Here is an 18,598-nt window from a genome sequence, read left to right as displayed (position 1 = left end):
AGCCTCCGGACGGTGCCTCAGAGAGGCATCCAGACTAAGGGACTGAAAAACTGGCAGTCCTTCTTCGCCCGGATCTCAGAGACGGGTTATCCCAGAGAGCAACACTCAGTGTAGCGCTTTACGACCCTTGCTAGTGAGGGGAGTCTACCTGCTCAAATCAAGGATCTACCAAGCAATAGGGAGGCTGGACAGGCCTACGGATTGATCTAACAGGGAGGCCTCACGAGAGTCAGTGTCAGAGAGTCAGGCGGCTGTGTGCTCATAGACGACCCTCAGTGAGGGGAGCACCTGAACCTGCCTGGCGGGTAACCCCCAGCTGTAGACTAAGCTACCAGAGGTTCTACTCACAGAGAACTGGTAACAGAGAAGTGCCTAAACTTGGGAACTTTGCCCTCAAGGAGGCCCGGTGGGGCCTACTACCTGATAGCAAGTTTTTCAGGGAGACCTAGAGAGGCCTACAACCTGATAGCAGTTTATGCCGGCTCCTAGAGCGTTCAAGCTCACCTTCAGGGAGGCCTGGTGAGGCCTACTACCTGCCAGCGATGCATGCTAATCCCAAGCAGCTGAGATCACCTCTAGGGAGGCCCGGTGCGGCCTACTGTCTGATAGCAATTCATGCTAACTGTCAAAGTGACCACAACCTGGGAGCTTACCCTCAGGGAGGCCTAGTAAGGCCTTCCACCTGATAGCCTGCTAGGCTACATACCCAGATGCCGTACATTGGGACTCGCCTTCAGGGAGGCATTAAATAATTTAATAATTGAAGGCCTCTACCTGATAGCAAGCCTTCAGGGAGGCCTGATGACATCATGGGCTGTCGCCGGTCAATGGGATTGCCGTGATTCGATAGTAGTTTCAGACACCTGTCACCCTGAGGCGTTCCCCGTAGCGTCTTTCCGACGCAGCGGGAGTTCCCTTTCGAAAGGGAACTTACACACTGTGCCTTTAATATAAGCAATAATTTTAAAACGATTTTTATTAAAACAATTAAAAAATAATCATACTGACCCCAAACTTCTGAATGGTACATAATAGATATTATGTATTAAACAACATTTTTATTGCGACTTAATATATCATTTTGTTGTAGAGTAGCCTATAATTACGTATTGCTATTGTAATGAAGTAATTGTTTTTGAAAGTCTCTTATGCTCACCAAGGCTGCAATTATTTAATGTTTTTACTTAAATACAAAAACAGTAATATTGTGGAAATATTATTACAAAAAGAACTGTTTTCTGTTTTGATATATTTTAAAATGTAATTTAATCCTGTGATGCAAAGCTGAATTTTCAGAATCATTACTCCAGTCTTCAGAGTCACATGATCCATAATAGGCTGATATGGTGCTCGGGTAAAACATTTTCTTATTATTATCAATGTTGATTGCTTAATTTGTTTGTGGAAATGTTGATACTCAAGATTCTTTGATGAATTGAAACTTCAATGAAAAGCATTTATTTATTAACTATTTAAAAAATTATTAAATATAAATCTTTTGTTTCATTATAAATGTCTTTATTGTCACTTTTGATCAATTTAGCTTCAGCATTGCATCACAGGAATGAATTGGTAACACTTTACAATAAGGTTGTATTATTAGTTAACATTAGTTAATGCATTAGTTAACATGAACTAACCATGAACGACACCTCTGTTCAGCATTAGTAAATCTTTGTTAACGTTTGTTAATAAAAATACATGGTTTGTTAATGTTAGTTCACAGTGCATTAAGTAATGTTATTTTAATAATGCATTAGTAAATGTCGAAATTAACATTAACAATAATGCTTAATAACATTAATATAAATGCTTTATAAGTGCAGTTCATGTTAACTAATGTAGTTAACTAATGTTAACCAACGAACCTTATTGTAAGTGTTACCAATATTATAAATTGCATTATAATATGTTTTAAATGGTATCAAGCTTAATGCATTATAAGTATTCCAGTGAATCATCTACTGTTTTTTTAAAGATCATTTCCAGAGGAAAAGTTGTGCAGTTTGCCACAGTTAAGCGTGTCAGTGAAAAGAGTCAGAACCTTAACATTAAGATCACTCCTGACATGGCGCCGTCTGCTCGGCTACTGGTGTACTACGTCCTGTATGGGGAGGAAAAAGCGGAGCTGGTGGCAGACTCTGCGTGGATTGATGTGAAGGCTAAATGTGTTAAAAATTTACATGTAATGCATTTTTCTCTGTCATCAATAGTTGTGATGTGTTTTATGTTATTTATGAATAGTGAAATCATGACCAATGGAATATATTTCAGGTGGACATATCAACTCTCAAATCACAGTATAAACCCAAAGATAAACTCGAGATAAAAGTACTAATGTCAACTAGAGAGGAGTCACTGGTGGCTTTTTCTGCTGTAGATACGGCCTTGTACAACCTAAAATCTAACAACAAAGACCCTCTGAGAAAGGTAAAATAGCAGATTTGTTCAAAAAGAAGTTGTATATGGTCAACTTTTGTATGTTTTTTGTTGTTGTTTTTTTGAGGACATGACAATGACAACATGATGGTGCTTTTAAATTTATTTATTTTTTAACAAGTTAAGGTCATGATAAAAATGAGTGATGATATGTGTTGTTTTCTCTTTATCTCAGGTGCTACAACATGTTGAGCAAAGTGACTTGGGTTGTGGAAGAGGAGGAGGCAAAAATAATGCTGACGTGTTTGACCGCTCTGGCCTTATTTTCATCACCAATGCAAACGCCAAGGCCTCTAGTGCAGGTACATCTTACTTGTAAAGTTAAGGAGGGAGTGTGACTCGTTACATTAAAACATCTCAGTATAAAAGACATAATAATTTGCTGAAATACTGGCGATTGTATTTCCTTTTCTTCTTTTTTAGGGGAGTCCTGCTCAGACACAGTTAGGCTGAAGCGTTCACCTGTCCTAGGACAAACGTTTGAAGCAAAGGGTCTGTTTGCTAGCATTTCGTGTTTGAAAACAGTAACAGTATGCACTAATAACCTTTTTTTTATCATTGCAACATCATCTAAATACATTTATGCCCACATATTTGTTGTACAGCCAAAACATATCGGGATGCCAAGAATTGCTGCTTATCTGGCACACGCAGTAGCCCAACACTTGAAACCTGTGGAGATCGTTCTAGTAGATTGACTATTCCTGCGTAAGAAATTATTAAGTTCTTTTAATGTGATACTTACATGAAATCATATTTTAGAGATCTTTTTGAGGTTCATATTATGCATTTCTCAGATTACTGCCATTGCTGCCATTTGGGTTGTAGTGCCAATGTTACAAAAATACATAATACATATGTTAAATTTCAATTATAGTATAAAGTAATATACAACATTATTACATTTAAAAATAGTTAGTAATAGTAGAACTAGTAATAGAAATAGTACTTCATATGATTTTTTTGTTCTGGAGCCTGTAATTAGATGTATAACACATAACATTATATATACACACCTTCATTTAAATGGCAGCCACATGCTTTAACATAGTCCATCTGAATGAAACGGCAACTAAACAGTGGTGGCCATTATTAGAACACCTGACAAATCTGAAAATATTTACCTTTTTGCATCTAAAACATGATTTTATTTCATAATGTTCATGAAACATGCAGATGGTTGCTCTGACCATCAAATATCAGATGAAGTGAGTCGTACTATTTTTATCCACGTTTAACTTTAATATTTGGTTTGTCCACCTTTTGCAGCACATCTCTCTAGCATAGTGTCAATAAATGTCCTCTGAGAACTTATGCCTTCTGCAACTGAAGCCAAAGGCTTTCCTTTGAATGTACACTAGATCTGTCCAGTTATTTTCCAACTCGCCCCAAATGTCAAGTCAAGTCAACTTTATTATATAGCGCCTTTTACAATGCAGATTGTTTCAAAGCAGCTTCACAGTGTTAAACAGGAAAATAATGCAACAGAATTTGATTCGGCTGTACAGCCGCTCTGGAGAAAACGGTGATGTCATCAGCTCAGTTCAATTATCATATACAGTGACAATGTGGGCAGATCAGTAATTTAGTTGATGTATTTAATTTAGTTTAGTAATTAAATTTATTTGGATATTTAGTTGAAAATTTAGTGTCCCCAGCTGAGCAAGCCAAGCCAAATGCCAAAACTAAACCATAACTTCATCAGGGGCATAATGGAGAAAAATAAACCTTGGGAGAAACCAGGCTCAGTCAGGGTGCCAGTTCTCCTCTGGCCAATTAACAAACAGTGTATGATTATTATTCTGGCAACTTTACAGGTCAGAGGTCATATTAGATCGAAATATTCAAAAGATCGGAGTCATCACGCCGGAGATGGGTTTATTGAGGAAGACATGACGATTAAACAATTATAAAATAGGAATATTCGAAAGATCGGAGTCATCACGCCGGAGACGGGTTTATTGAGGATGTAGTGTCGATGAGGCAATTTCAGGGGTTAGTCTAATTGACACGGTCTCTGCAGACACTTCAGGGATGCGTTGGTCATGTCTGGGCGCAGGTCCACCATCTGATCTGGCTACGGCCCGGATCTGTCTGATTGCAGTAAACCTTGGGATAAACAGATAGACTAACATTAGCGTAGATGCCATTCTTTTTATGATGTAATGAGTACATCAGGTGTTATGGGAAGTGTTCCCGGTTCCGCGGACCTAGCTTATGCAGCCTAATAATCATTTAACTGAAAAAAAAAAAAAATGTTATGTGTATGCCAGAGTAAAGAGATGTGTTTTTAGATTTAAATTAATGCCAGTCCATCGTTTTAAATGTTCCAGCAGATTCCTTCTGTCGCAGTTAGTTCCGGCTATAGTTAGAAGAATGTTTCTGGTCATTGTCCTCTTGGAAAATAAATCCAGGCCCAATAAGATGACTCCTAGATGCCAAATGTTCTGATAATTTTGGCCACCACTGTATATTATACTTTAACATTAGCCTGTATCTTCACACTGTGTAAAGTATTCTAGTGAATCATTTCATATGACACAGTCTTTCTGACATGTAGAAAGTGGTATAAGAACTTGAAGGAAAGGTGCCGGCGTGCCTTCTTGGAATGCTGTGAACTTGCTCTGAAACTCCGTAAAGAGAAAGTCGCGGGTCAAATCATTCTAAGCCGTGGAGGTATGGTTGTTGCTTATGTGACATCATCAACATAATGAATTTCTACAATAACTTAGAAAAATAAACATGTAAAAAGGCAGGATCTAAAATTCTCCATTATGTAATGCAGCAATAGACTTTCTGTTGGATGTGATGCCATCTCAGATTAGGAGCTACTTCCCTGAGAGCTGGTTATGGGAGGAACACACCAGCAAGTAAGAAAACCTTCTGAACCACAATAACTTCTGTCTAATTGATAACTTTTATTATAGAGTTTTGAAAAATATTCTTAAAATATATCCATTAGGATTGCATTGCTAATAAACTGATTTGAAATACACTGAACAAAATTATAAATGCAACACTTTTGTTTTTGCCCCCATTTTTCATGAGATGAAGTCAAAGATCTAAGACTTTTTCTATGTACACAAAAGGCCTATTTCTCTCAAATATTGTTCACAAATCTGTCAAAATCTGTGATAGTGAGCACTTCTCCTTTGCCGAGATAATCCATCCACCTCACAGGTGTGGCATATCAAGATGCTGATTAGACAGCATGATTATTGCACAGGTGTGCCTTAGGCTATCCACAATAAATGGCCACTCTAAAATGTGCAGTTTTACTGCATTTGGGGGGCTGGGGTGGGGGCTGTGTCTGAAAACCAGTCAGTATCTGATGTGACCACGATTTGCCTCACGCAGTGCAACACATGTCCATCGCATAGAGTTGATCAGGTTGTTGGTTGTGGCCTGTGGAATGTTGGTCCACTCCTCTTCAATGGCTGTGCGAAGTTGCTGGATATTGGCAGGAACTGGAACACGCTATCGTATACACCGATCCAGAGAATCCCAAACATGCGCAGTGGTTGAGTATGCTGGCCATGCAAGAACTGGGATGTTTTCAGCTTCCAGGAATTGTGTACAGATCCTTGCAACATGCGGCTGTGCATTATCATGCTGCAACATGAGGTGATGGTCTTGGATGGATGGCACAACAATGGGCCTCAGGATCTTGTCACGGTATCTCTGTGCATTCAAAATGCCATCAATAAAATGCACCTGTGTTCGTTGTCACCTGCCTATACCATAACCCCACCGCCACCATGGGCCACTCGATCCACAACGTTGACATCAGCAAACCGCTCACCCACACAATGCCATACACGCTCTCTGCCATCTGCCCTGTACATTGAAAACCGGGATTCCCGGAAATGGAGTATCTAATTCTTTCCAGATGTAATGTAGAAGTTAGTCCAGTTAGCCAGTCGGAAAAGAGGGGCCTAGTGCTTTTCTTCCACAAAAGCAAGATAAAACTGTAATATTGAAAGCTTTCTTAGCTATAATCATACCATATTGAACAGGTAACCGTACCTTTGGACTGAGAGACTCCAATGAGTCTGATCATACAAGAATTGCTATTATTGGGTCAGGAAGCAAAACACAGCTATAGACCTTGTCAAAAAATTGGAAAATTTCTAGCAAAGAATTTGTGCACAGCCCCAACTGAACATTCAATTTACGGGCAACAGCTCTAGTGGACATTCCTGCAGTCAGCATGCCAATTGCACGCTCCCTCAAAACTTGCGACATCTGTGGCATTGTGCTGTGTGATAATTTGTGCACATTTTAGAGTGGCCTTTTATTGTGGCCAGTAGGGGTGTAACGGTACACGTATTCATACCAAACCGTTTCGGCACAGGGCTTTCGGTACGGTGCGCGTGTGTACCGAACGGTTACGAATGCAATCAGTTAACAGTCGGCTTGTTTTAAGCGCGGAACACACTTAATTCCTAGTTCCCACACGAACATATGAAGTATTCTGTCAATTTTATCATGAAATTCAAACGATAAATGACGTTTTGACGCTCTTTAATGTGACGACTGATCACTGTAAATATGTCAGTTCAAGCAGCCGCTGCGCGCACATGTGCGTGTGAACGCGATCATCTCTTCCTAAACAATGAACGTGAATCAGCTCATGAAAAATGGGGGCAAAAACAAAAGTGTTGTGTTTATAATTTTGTTCAATGTACATCAAAATCTACATATGAGTGAAATGATTCTCTTTTTGTTTACTTATAAGTTTTACCTTTCATTTTAATCTGTTTAAGGTCTGGGTCAGTAAGCATTACCAAAAATCTTCCAGATTCACTGACTACTTGGGAGCTGAAAGCAGTTGGGGTATTCAGTGAGGGTGAGGAAACAAGCTGGATCGAAATTATTTGTTTTAGCATCATCTGGTGGCTGAAAAAGGAAATTCTGTATGTGTAGCCAAAAGCTGTCGGACAAACTGAAATAGAATACTAACATACTAACTCTTATTACTGCTTCAGTAGACAGTAAGCAGATTTTCTCTATGCATGGATTACATGAATTTCCTACTAATTAACAACACATTACAGAAGCACATTATACCTTTAAAGGGATAGTCCACCCAAAAAATTAACTTCTGCCATCATTTAGTCACACATTGTCAGGTCAGATTTACCTGAAATTACGACATAGGCAAAATAAATTTTGGGGCCAAAACCCCACCCCTTTGTTAGTTGGAAACATCTTGGTTAAAGGGGTCATATGATGCGATTTCTTGTTTTCCTTTTTCTTTAGTGTGTTATGTAGCATTTTGTGCATGTACAAGATCTGCAGAGTTACAAAGCTCAAAGTTTAAAACCCAAAGAGATATTCTTTGTAAAAGTTAGGGCTCAGCCCCGCCTTCCTAAAATGCTTAATTCAAACACTCCCCCACAATAAACGTTAGTCTGTGGGGCAGTTTCATAACACCACCCAAATGTATACACAAAGAAAGAAGGCGTAACTTTTTTTGTAAAGCTTTATTTACAACACTGTTCAAAAACAGTAGCCTACAACCCAAATATTCTACTCTGTGCTGCGCATTTTTGGAGGACTGTGGGCAGCTGTGCTCAAAGGCTGATTCTAAAAAGTGGGGCAATTCCATCTTTGCAAGTACAGTCTGGCGCTTCTGACTCACAGACACCTGTAAGTATGTTTGCATTTTTTAAGAATTTGCTACTGACTATTCAAACGCGTTTCTACAAACACAAATGCAGACATGGTTTTATGTTTACACAGTGTTCTCCCCCCATAGCGCGACGTGAAAAAGACAGTATAAGTCATTATAATCAGTAATTATGTCCCCAATGGATGCAACAAATGCTTAGTTGATAATAAAGTGATCAATCAGCTTGGTCATCTACATTTTTGCTTTGGGAGCTGACGTTCCAAATATGGTAAGGGGCATGACACACACTAAAGGTATTCGGGCCAATCACAATGCACTGGATTGCTGGCCAATCAGAGCATACCGCGCTTTTCAGAACGATGAATTTTGTAAAAAATCGAAGTGTTTCAGAAAGGCGGGGCATAGAGGAGCAACAATAATGTACGGTATGTGTAAAATAATTACTTTTTTTAACCTAAAACCACGTAAACACATTGCATTAAACCAAATACAAAAAATAATGTTCTTTTTAGAACCATCATATCCCTTTAAGTATGTTACCTTGGTTCCCTGAATAGGGAATGAGTCGCTGCGAAGCCTTCGCTATGGGAACACCTTCGGCTCTTATCCCATCATGCCATTTTATTGGCCAGAATCGCTTAGCACCACCCGAGAAATACGTCACGCATGATTCATATGATATTTCTATGACGAAGGAAGCACTTATCGAAAGGCATGGGATCCAGGAGCCATCCTCATGTCCAGACCATAGAACTTGATAAAGGTGTTAAGAGATGACCATCCTGCCGCAACTCAAATATCTTCCAAAGACTTTTCTGACACGACTCCAATGGCTCAAATAGATGGCCTGCTAGACTCTCCAGGATAATATTCCATGAAGGAATTCATGCATGGGCAGAAAGGCTTAAGCCATCTTGTCCCTTGCAGAAAATGGGAAACCAGGGTGTGTCGTCCAACAGGAACACCTCATGGGCATATGCTCTCAGCAGATATAGCTGCCACATAAACCTTAAGAGTGGCAGTTGTCATGCTGCCAGCACTAAGAGAAAAAAAATTCCACTTAAAAACCATACATATGCCTCGTAGAGGGGTCCCTATAGTTAAGAATGGTGTTGATAATCTCAGCCGAGAGATCAGAACATATTAATGCGCCCCGCTCAGGGACCACAGTCACAGTTCCCATAAATCCGGAAGGGGGTGCAAAATCATACCCCAGGCCTGAGGGGAACCTCCCAAGGAGGGCCGACTAGCAAACTGACCAGGTCTGAGAAACATATCTGAGTGGGCCAAAGCAGGGCCACCAGTAAAAGATGTCTCACTTCGTCCACATAAATAGAATGGCAGGGGTCAGACGAGTGTCCTTCCTTTCTCAGAGAGGAGATGAGCCTTGAGCGCAAAAAATTCAAACACAGGCTATCACAGTGTTGACAACCAGATAGGCCGTTAAGCGCCACCTGTGCATGCTGAAGGTTCAAACATTGCATGCACCTGTCATGAGTGTCAATATTAGTCTCTCTGTTTATCCAGAGGTTTAGCGTAGTCAGCCGGATCCAGGCCGTATCCAGATAAGATGACCACAACCCAAAACCACCTAGACATGACCACAATGTAGCCCTAAAGTGTCAGCAGAGATTGTGTCAACTACACTATCCCCGCGATGGCCCCAAGGACACGACAAGTTTGTGTGCGTTCTTAGGCCATTTGCGCATTTGCGTTCTTAGGCCACCAAAACACCGTTGTTGTGTAAATGAATGTCCAGAATGCATTAAAAGTCGTGACGTGTAAGCGGCCCCTAAATTAAAAACTAATAATTTTTACAACAGAAATTAATCAAAAACTAACTTAAGCTGGACAATGACTTTCTGCTAGAGCTGCTGTACAACCAAAGCAAACTTTTTTGCATTAATTTCCCGTTTTCACTAAGCTGCTTTGAAACAATTGATGTTTTATAAACAAATTTCGGGAGGAACACATTCAGGAAATTAAAACTGTTAAGTGGAGCAGACCCAGATAATTAAACCTAATTGAACACAAGAGGAGCTCATTAAAAAATCAACGATAGGAGGTGTATATAGACTGCCGATTTACCTTCCTGTCGTTGACAGTTTCTTAGCATCCCTCCACCACCCCTTCTCCTCACTTAATTAAACTCACATAAGACATCAAATTAATATATGTAGTCTAGTTCTAGACTATTTCCATCACGGGGGGGTACTCTGGGTTCGGGCAAAATTCCGAGCCCGGAGCCCTCCCCCGGACAGCACGCCAAATACGCATAATATTTACTCTATTTAATTTGATGTAAGTGTGAACTCGTGAATCTGTATTGTAAAAAGCGCGATATAAATGAAGGTGAAAAAATGAGAAAAACGCTTTCCTACGGGCAAAAGAAAATTCACTTCAAGGAAATGAAATCTGATGAAATAGCGTGTAGCACGCTGATATGAGGTATGCATGACCTGTTTCTCGGGGTGGTGCTAAGCGCTACTGGCCAATAAAATGGCGTGATGGTATAAAGACTTCAGACATTCATCACACCAAAGGTGTTCCCATAACGACGGCTTCGTAGCACTGCAGTGAACCTATAAAAGGGAACCAAAACGGCTGCTTTTCAGGAAATGGGGAAAAAAACACTGTATATTTTTAAGTAATTAAACACTGTGGGCCCTATTTTAACGATCTGAAACGCAAGTGTCAAAGCGCGAAGCGCAAGTAACTTTGTGGGCGGGTCTCGGCGCTGTTGCTATTTTCCCGGCGGGATAAATGGCTCTTGCGCCCGGCGCAAATCTAAAATGGGTTGGTCTGAAGTAGCTTCATTATTCATAGGTGTGGTTTGGGCGTAACGTGAATAAACCAATCCGAGCGTCATCCAACATTCCCTGTAAAAGCAGGTGCGCAAGTTCCATTATGGATTGCTATTATTATGGCGTATTTACCAGGCGCACACCAGAAGCGGTTCACAGCCAAGGAGACTGATGTGCTTGTAAGAGCAGTGAAAGACAGAGAAGTGAATTTGTAATGTTGTACATTATGGTAAAGGTGATTTCACAGTCTTTTTTTTTTTCAGTCTTTCAGTTTTTTTCAGTTTTTCAGTCGATTTTTTTTCCTGGTTCTTGACGGACAAACCAATTTGTCAGATGTCCTTATATACATATATGTCTTGCCACTATTGGGCAAACAGGTCTTATCCTTAATTATTACAATTAGCCTGAATCATTTGTAAGCTAGATTTATGCCTATTTTTTCACATCTTCGTGGCACACCACAATGATTTCCGTCATCTCGTGTGTTAATATTTTTTTAGTGTAACAATTTATGATTTGCAAAAATAACTGTTGCATCTGTGTAGATTACATGAGCAAAGTGTATGCGCGTTGTGCACGCTATACATTATGGTCAAGCATGCGCCCTTAAAATAGCATAATGAACAACGCGCAACGCGCCACTGACTTTAGACTAGGTTTTTTCTGGTCAGTGGCGCAATTGTTTAATGGAACAGCAAAATAGCACCAGGGATTGTTTGCACCGGAACACGCCTCCTTTTTTGCGCTGAACCGCCCAGGTAGCGCAAGTTCATTCACTAGTTTAGCGACGTGCTTCTGTGGAGGGAAAAGCGCGCTTTGCACGGGTGCAAAATAGGAATGACACATGCGTCGGTGTACAAAGTCAATTGCGCTGGGTGCAAGATAGGGCCCTGTGTTGCGGAAGTAGATATTGCGGCATTATATATGATCATATACAATGGCAAGAAAAAGTGTGTGAACCACTTGCAGAATCTGTGAAAATGTGAATAATTTTAATTAAATAAAAGAGATCATACAAAATCCGAAAAATCCTCCAGGTCCTGCACATTCTTCAGTTTTCCAGCATCTTTTGCATATTTGAACCCTCTCCATCACTGTGTGATTTTGAGATTCATCTTTTCACACTGAGGACAATTGAGGGACTCAAACACAACTACTAAAAAAGGTTGAAACATTCACTAAGTACAATTTGCCTTGATCTTCAAATTAAATACGTTTTCACCCCCCAGCATATTTGCGTAGGCCCCGGGACCAGCTGTGTGCCAGAGCATCCGAGCCGAGGGTCCCCTCGGTCAGGGAATAAAACAACTGGCAGTGGGTCGTGTCCGGGGCGGCAAACAGGTCTACCTCTGCAGCCCCGAAGTGACTCCAGATCAGTTGGACCACCTGGGGATGGAGTCTCCACTCTCCGGGGAGCACCTGCTGACGTGAGAGCTCGTCGGCTGCACAACGGAGCAGGCCCGGAATGTGAGTGGCACGAAGCGACCTCAGATGCTTCCGACTCCATAAGAGGAGATGGCGGGCGAGTTGTGACATGCGACGGGAGTGTAGACCACCCGGTTTGTTGATGTAAGCAGCGGCCGCAGTGCTGTCCGTACGGACCAGAACGTGCTTGCCTTTGAGCGGCCCCTTGAGGCGGCTGAGTGCAAGACGAACTGCTAACAACTCCAGGCAATTGATATGCCATTGCAGTTGAGGCCCCGTCCACAGACCCGAAACTGCAAGCCCGTTGTACATGGCACCCCAGCAGGTGGATGAGGCATCCGTGGAGACAACAGCATGCCTGGACACTTGTTCTAGAGGCACTCCTGCCCGTAGAAATTAAGGGTCTGACCATGGGCTGAAGGTTTGGCGGCATCTCTGCGTCACTTGGACACGGAGGGATCCGCTGTGCCATGCCCATCTCAGGACTCGGTCGTGTAGCAAGCGTTGAAGCGGTCTCATATGAAGCAATCCGAGCGGCGTTACTGTGGCTGCTGCTGCGGATGCCATATGCCCCAGGAGCCTCTGAAAATGTTTCATTGGTACAGCTGTCCTACGTTTGAACGAATTCAAGCTGTTCAACACCGACTGGTCGTGCTCCTCGGTGAGGCGCGCTGTCTAGGCGACCGAATCCAGCTCCATACCAAGAAAAGAGATCCTCTGCGTGGGGCAGAGTTTGCTCTTCTCCCAGTTGACCCGAAGCCCCAACTGGCTGAGGTGTCTGAGCACCATGTCCCAGTGTTCGCACAACTGCCCTTCCAACTGGGCAAGGATCAGCGAGTCGTCGAGGTACGTTGAGGATACGAACACCACGCTCTCTCTTGGGAGCAATGGCCGCCTCCGCGACTTTCGTGAAGACGCGGGGCGACAGGGCAAGCCCGAAGGGTAAGATTTTGTACTGATATGCTCGTCCGTCGAACGCAAAGCGAAGAAACAGTCTGTGTCGAGGGAGAATCGAGACATGAAAGTCCTTCAGGTCGATCGCTGCAAACCAATCTTGGGGACGGATGCATCTGAAGATGTCTTTCTGCGTGAGCATCTTGAACGGCAGCCTGTGAAGGGACCGGTTCAAGAACCGCAGATCCAAGATCGGCCGTAACCCGCCGCCTTTCTTGGGTACAATGAAGTACGGGCTGTAGAAGCCAGTCTTCATATCAGCTAGAGGGACCGGCTCTATCGCGTCCTTCGCCAGTAGGACAGCGATCTCCACCTGGAGCACAGGAGCGTTTTCCTTCGACACGGAGGTGAAGTGAACGCCCCTGAACTTGGGGGTACGCCGGGCGAACTGAATCACATAGCTGAGTCTGATGGTACAGATGAGTCAGCGAGACGGTCTGGGAAGCGCTAGCCACGCTCCCAGGGACCATGCAAGCGGGACCAACGGCACCACAGACGTACCCACAGCGGGGCAGCGAGGCGGCATGCAGGGACCCGACTCCGACGACATGGTGGCGGCCCAAAGTGGGGTTGCGTGTGCTGTGCAACACTTACCTGCTTCCGCTGAGGGGGTGTGCGAGTGTGGTTAGACCTCTTGGGTGCATCCCCTGCTGGCGAACAGAGAGGCGTCTGAGAGTGACAAGGCATGGAAGCGTCGAACACTGACAGGCGCGCTCTCTTGGCACCCAGAGATATTGAAAACTGCTCTTTTATTGATAATTTGGGTGGAACAGAAAAAAACAGAAACAAGGATTCTCCCCCGGCCCTCCTCCGGGGGAAGGAGTGGTGCTGCAGCCATCTCCTGAAGAGCAGTTTCCTCCATCTCTGGGTGGCCCATCTCAGGGTCTCTTACAACGGCGCTTGCCACCTGGCTTGGCAGCAGCCTGAGCGGGCTGGACGGCCTTCCCGCGGCCGGTTCCACACCCACGGCGAGGTGTAGGCTGCTGCTGGGCTGGGGCGGGAGCGGGGGTGGAGGCGGGTGGCCGTCCTCGGCGACAGGCAGGCGGAGGCGCTGCGGCCGGCTGCGGAGTGGGAGCAGCAGTTGGCTACCGGGGCAGGATGTGCTTGATGGCCTCTGTCTGCTTCTGGGATGCCGAGAACTGTTGGGTGAAGCTCTCAACCGCGTCGCCGAACAACCCGGCCGGCGAGATGGGGGAGTCCAGGAACCGGTACTTGTCGGTCTCCCTCATGTCGGCAAGGTTGAGCCAGAGATGTCGTTCCGGGACCACTAGGGTGGACATCGCCTGACCGAGGGAACGGGCGGTGACTTTCGTCGCCCGGAGGGTGAGGTCCGTCGCCGTCCGGAGCTCCCGGAGGAGCTCTGGGTCAGGCCTACCCTCGTGCATGTCCATGAGCGCCTGGGCCTGATGCACCTGGAGCAAACCCATGGCATGCAAAGCAGACGCGACCTGTCCACAAGACCTGTAAGCCTTCGCAACCAAGTTGGAAGAGAACTTACAGGCCTTGGACGGGAGACGTGGGTCACCACGCCAGTTGGAGGCGGTCGCTGGACACAGTTGCATCGCGACGGCCCGCTCAACTGGTGGGCTCCCCATGTAACCCTTGACCTGTCCGCCGTCAAGGGTAGTGAGGAGGGAGGAGCCACTAGGTCTGTTTCTGGCACTGAAAGGCGCCATCCACGACCTAGTCAGCTCCTCATGCACCTCCGGGAAGAATGGCACCAGAAACCAATCATCCAACCTGGGAGGTTCGGGACTTGGTGGAGGGTTCCACTCAAGCCCGACCTTCCCGGCGGCCCAGGAAAGCATAGCCGTCAACTCGGTGTCCGACTCGACCGTTGCCACTCTCCCAGAGGGAGGCAGTACAGCCGAATCTTCATCCTCCGAGGACTGGAACTCCCCCTCCGATGCAATCGATCGAAATCTGCTCATCATTCGGGTGCCCCGAAAGTTACCGCTGGACGTCCATGGGAGGGGCCAGCAGTTTCCTCTGAAAACACCACCAGCTGCGGAGCTTGTGAGGGATCAGGGGCCCACGGAGGCTTGCTCGGCAGAAACGCACGGGTGGAATGACATCTTGAAAAAGACGCAGTGTCACACCCATGTTGCACTTTTTGTGAGGAAACGCTCTTCAGGAATGTGCTGAAGCACCCAGGGAAGACCGCGGCAACACACAGGGGATAGTGCAGCCTGTGTTTCCACTCTAGACAACGCCCTCACCGAACCAACTGGTTTGCTGTGAGAACAGCAGTTGTGTTTATATGAAGCAGCTGTGAGCACACGGTCTCGCTGATGTGTGCCGTAATCGCCTACACGAGCGTCCTCTTCGTTCTCCGGTCTTGCTTAATCGACTCTTTTTTCTTGCTGATACAGCAGTCAACAGACTCCGTCTTAACGCCTGTTCGGCTCCGAAGTGAATGACAATAGTGTGCTGCTCTCGCTTCCTGTTAATACCCGCCGTGCGGGGCGGAGCGCGAGATGCAAATCTTGCACGCCAATGGCCATTGGCCCGTTCTCTATATCTCGAAGCTGATAGGAGCTCTCTGAAGTGATCCCAATTCGTCGGTGACGTCCGACGTACGTCAAACGTGACCGACTGAAAGGGAACTGAAGAATGTGCTTGACCTGGAGGATTTTTCTGAAGAACATTGGGCAGTTTAACTGCTCAGGACAAATAAGGGACTCATGAACAACCATCACAAAACAAAACAAAAAACAGCCGTGGATCATCCAGGGAACAACACACAGTATTGAGATTTAATGGTTCATACACTTTTGAACAGGGTAATTTTAATAAATTTAGCTATATTTTTGTCTTGTGAACTATATGTAAAAAACAATTATGTAATATGTATATAATAATTTATTAATAAATATTTTATTCAGGACGGTACTAAATAAAAAATAACTTGCATTTTGTATGATCTCTTTTATTTAGTTAAAATTATTCACATTTTCACAGATTCTGCAAGTGGTTCACATTCTTTTTCTTGCCACTGTACTTGCTTGCATGTGTCATTTTATTATTAACATTTTACCAAAATCAAACTTTATTTGATTAGAACAGTCATTAGAACAGCCACATCTGAGGCAGTAAGTGTTTTCTTTCAATTATGTTTTCATCAACTTCCAGGTTATAAAGTTTATTGTAGTTATATGTGGGCGCTTTGTCTTTTCTGTCATTTGGTCAAAATCTCATGTTATAAAAGATGAAGTGCTTTGCATAGACTAAGACAATATTGGCTATGACTCAACAACAAATGCTAAACTAAAACTCACCCCCCAGCACACCCCCCCACCCCCTGCATAAAACATTGGCCTTTATATAGTGTTTCTTGAGTAAAGAAAATGCTGTACTTATTCAAACAAACCGTTTTTATTTACCTTTGCATTGCAAACAAGCATATATGGTTCAAACGGTGCGCGCCACTTCATTTACTTTAGAGAGGATGGAGAGTTATGAAGTTTTACCAAAAGTTTGAGGAGCCAATTGAGTTACGAGGTTAGTCACCACCTCTTTTTAATACTTTTCATTGGTTACATATTTGCAAAACCCACAGACAGATGTGATATGTGACCAATAGTAATGATTTATGGGGGACAAAAATGCATAAATCCGTCCCTGCCCATCGTTGAATGACTTTCTTCTGTGGAACACACAACAGTTGTTTGAAGAGTGTTTTGTAACTAAACAGTTTTCCAGATTTCCGTTGTATGGACAAAAAACAATGGTCAATGGGAACTGAAACGGTTTGGTTATCAACATTCTTAAAAATAAATTATTTTGTGTTTCATTGAAGAAGGAAAATCCCTTTAAGGCTCTATATCTCTGACTGAACTGAATACTGTATCACAGTATGCAATGTGCTCAGCTTGACCTTACATTTTACTGTGAATGAAAACCAGCTCAGTTTTGCTTGAGAACAGCATGACTATGCTGGTCCACCAGCTAGACCAGCATAAAACAGCCAGGACCAACATGGTTTTCAGGCTGGTTTATATTGGAATTTTAATTACAGCCACACTTTTTAACATTTGCACTTTTACTCATTATTCAGTTGGAATGACAGAAGTGAGATGTTTTTTACACAAAATGTAATCAACATCCAAATTTAGTTTATTTTCAAGATGATAACAGTATACCACTCTCATGCCACATTATGAGGTAATATGAAGAATTTTTTTTTTTTTTAAAGCAGTATTCTGACCATAGGCGTAAGCTTCACAAAAACAGCCATCATTACAAACAGTGCATTCAGGAAATTATCCAGTATGCATGCAGACCTTTTGGGGTGTTTAATTATAATCTCAGATCCTCCTATTCCTTTGGTCAGGAATCTGTGTGTCAGATGAAAAGGTTCAGGTGTCCCAGGAGATTAGTGTGGATGTACCTTTGCCTTATTCCATGGTTCGTGGCGAGCAGATTGAGCTCAGGGGTTCAGTCTACAATCAGCTTTCTTCAAAAACTCATGTAAGCGGTTCACTTCTTATTCAGGAGGATGAGTTTAAATCGAAAGTATACTTTATAACCTACACTACCATTCAAAAGTTTGGGTCAGATTCTGTTTGAAATAAATACTCAAATTTCTATTCATCAAAGATCCTGAAAAATGTATAATGGTTTTCACAGAAAAAAGACTGGAATAATGGCTGCTGAAAATTCAGCTTTGCCATCACAAGAATAAATTACACTTTAAAATATATTGTAATATTTTTCAATATTACTGTTTTACTGCATTTGATCAAATAAATGTAGTCTTGGTGAGCATAAGAGACAGCATTAAAAAATCATATTGACCCTAATCTTTTGAACAATGGTGTATATATTTATGTAACATTGTGTTGATAAACTCATTACAGTTTTCTTTCTCTCGCATAAATGAGTATAGTTCAGTGTGACCCTGACGGCAACAGAGGGAGTGTGTGTGTTTCGTGGAACTCAACAGGAGAAAAATGGAAAGCCAAATGAAAACAAGGGACATATCGAAGGTCGTTCAGTGGCTTTGGTCACGTTCTACATCATGGCCTTGGAAGCGGGCACTCATACACTCACTTTCACTTTAACAACTAAGTGGGGAGCTGAGAGTGTGGTCAAGAAATTGAAAGTGGTGGTAAGAAGCGATACGCAGTCAGTACTTGAGGACAGTAGCTTTGTAATACTGTGTTCCTTGCTCTCTAAAGATGTACATACTAAATTTGTCATTAATTTGTCATTATGAAAGTTACAGTGTGTTTTCATTGTACACTGAACTCTTTTATGATTCTGCATGATATTTTTTGTTTTTAAATTGTATTATTGAGAACTAAACCAGTTTCAGTTACAGACTAATGTTCTGGTACTT

The 18,598-nt window shown here is 43.1% G+C and overlaps 1 protein-coding gene across 1 annotated transcript in view; it reads left to right on the top strand.

Moving 5' to 3' along the window:
• The window catches only part of c5 (complement component 5), a 52,122-nt gene that overhangs the window by 12,854 nt on the left and 20,670 nt on the right, over positions 1–18,598 (top strand). The window contains exons 13-22 of the mRNA XM_079816086.1: positions 1,979–2,185; positions 2,275–2,430; positions 2,615–2,741; positions 2,863–2,931; positions 3,045–3,147; positions 5,000–5,115; positions 5,225–5,309; positions 7,206–7,288; positions 17,591–17,727; positions 18,146–18,367. Of these exons, the coding sequence (XP_079672212.1) occupies positions 1,979–2,185; positions 2,275–2,430; positions 2,615–2,741; positions 2,863–2,931; positions 3,045–3,147; positions 5,000–5,115; positions 5,225–5,309; positions 7,206–7,288; positions 17,591–17,727; positions 18,146–18,367 (1,305 nt within the window). The remainder of the gene's footprint in view (positions 1–1,978; positions 2,186–2,274; positions 2,431–2,614; positions 2,742–2,862; positions 2,932–3,044; positions 3,148–4,999; positions 5,116–5,224; positions 5,310–7,205; positions 7,289–17,590; positions 17,728–18,145; positions 18,368–18,598) is intronic.

Source organism: Gobio gobio (genome assembly GCF_949357685.1).
Source record: "Gobio gobio genome assembly, chromosome: 4".
Taxonomy (NCBI): domain Eukaryota; kingdom Metazoa; phylum Chordata; class Actinopteri; order Cypriniformes; family Gobionidae; genus Gobio; species Gobio gobio.
The sequence above is the reverse complement of the archived record's forward strand: the minus strand, read 5'-3'. Positions and strand labels throughout refer to the sequence as shown.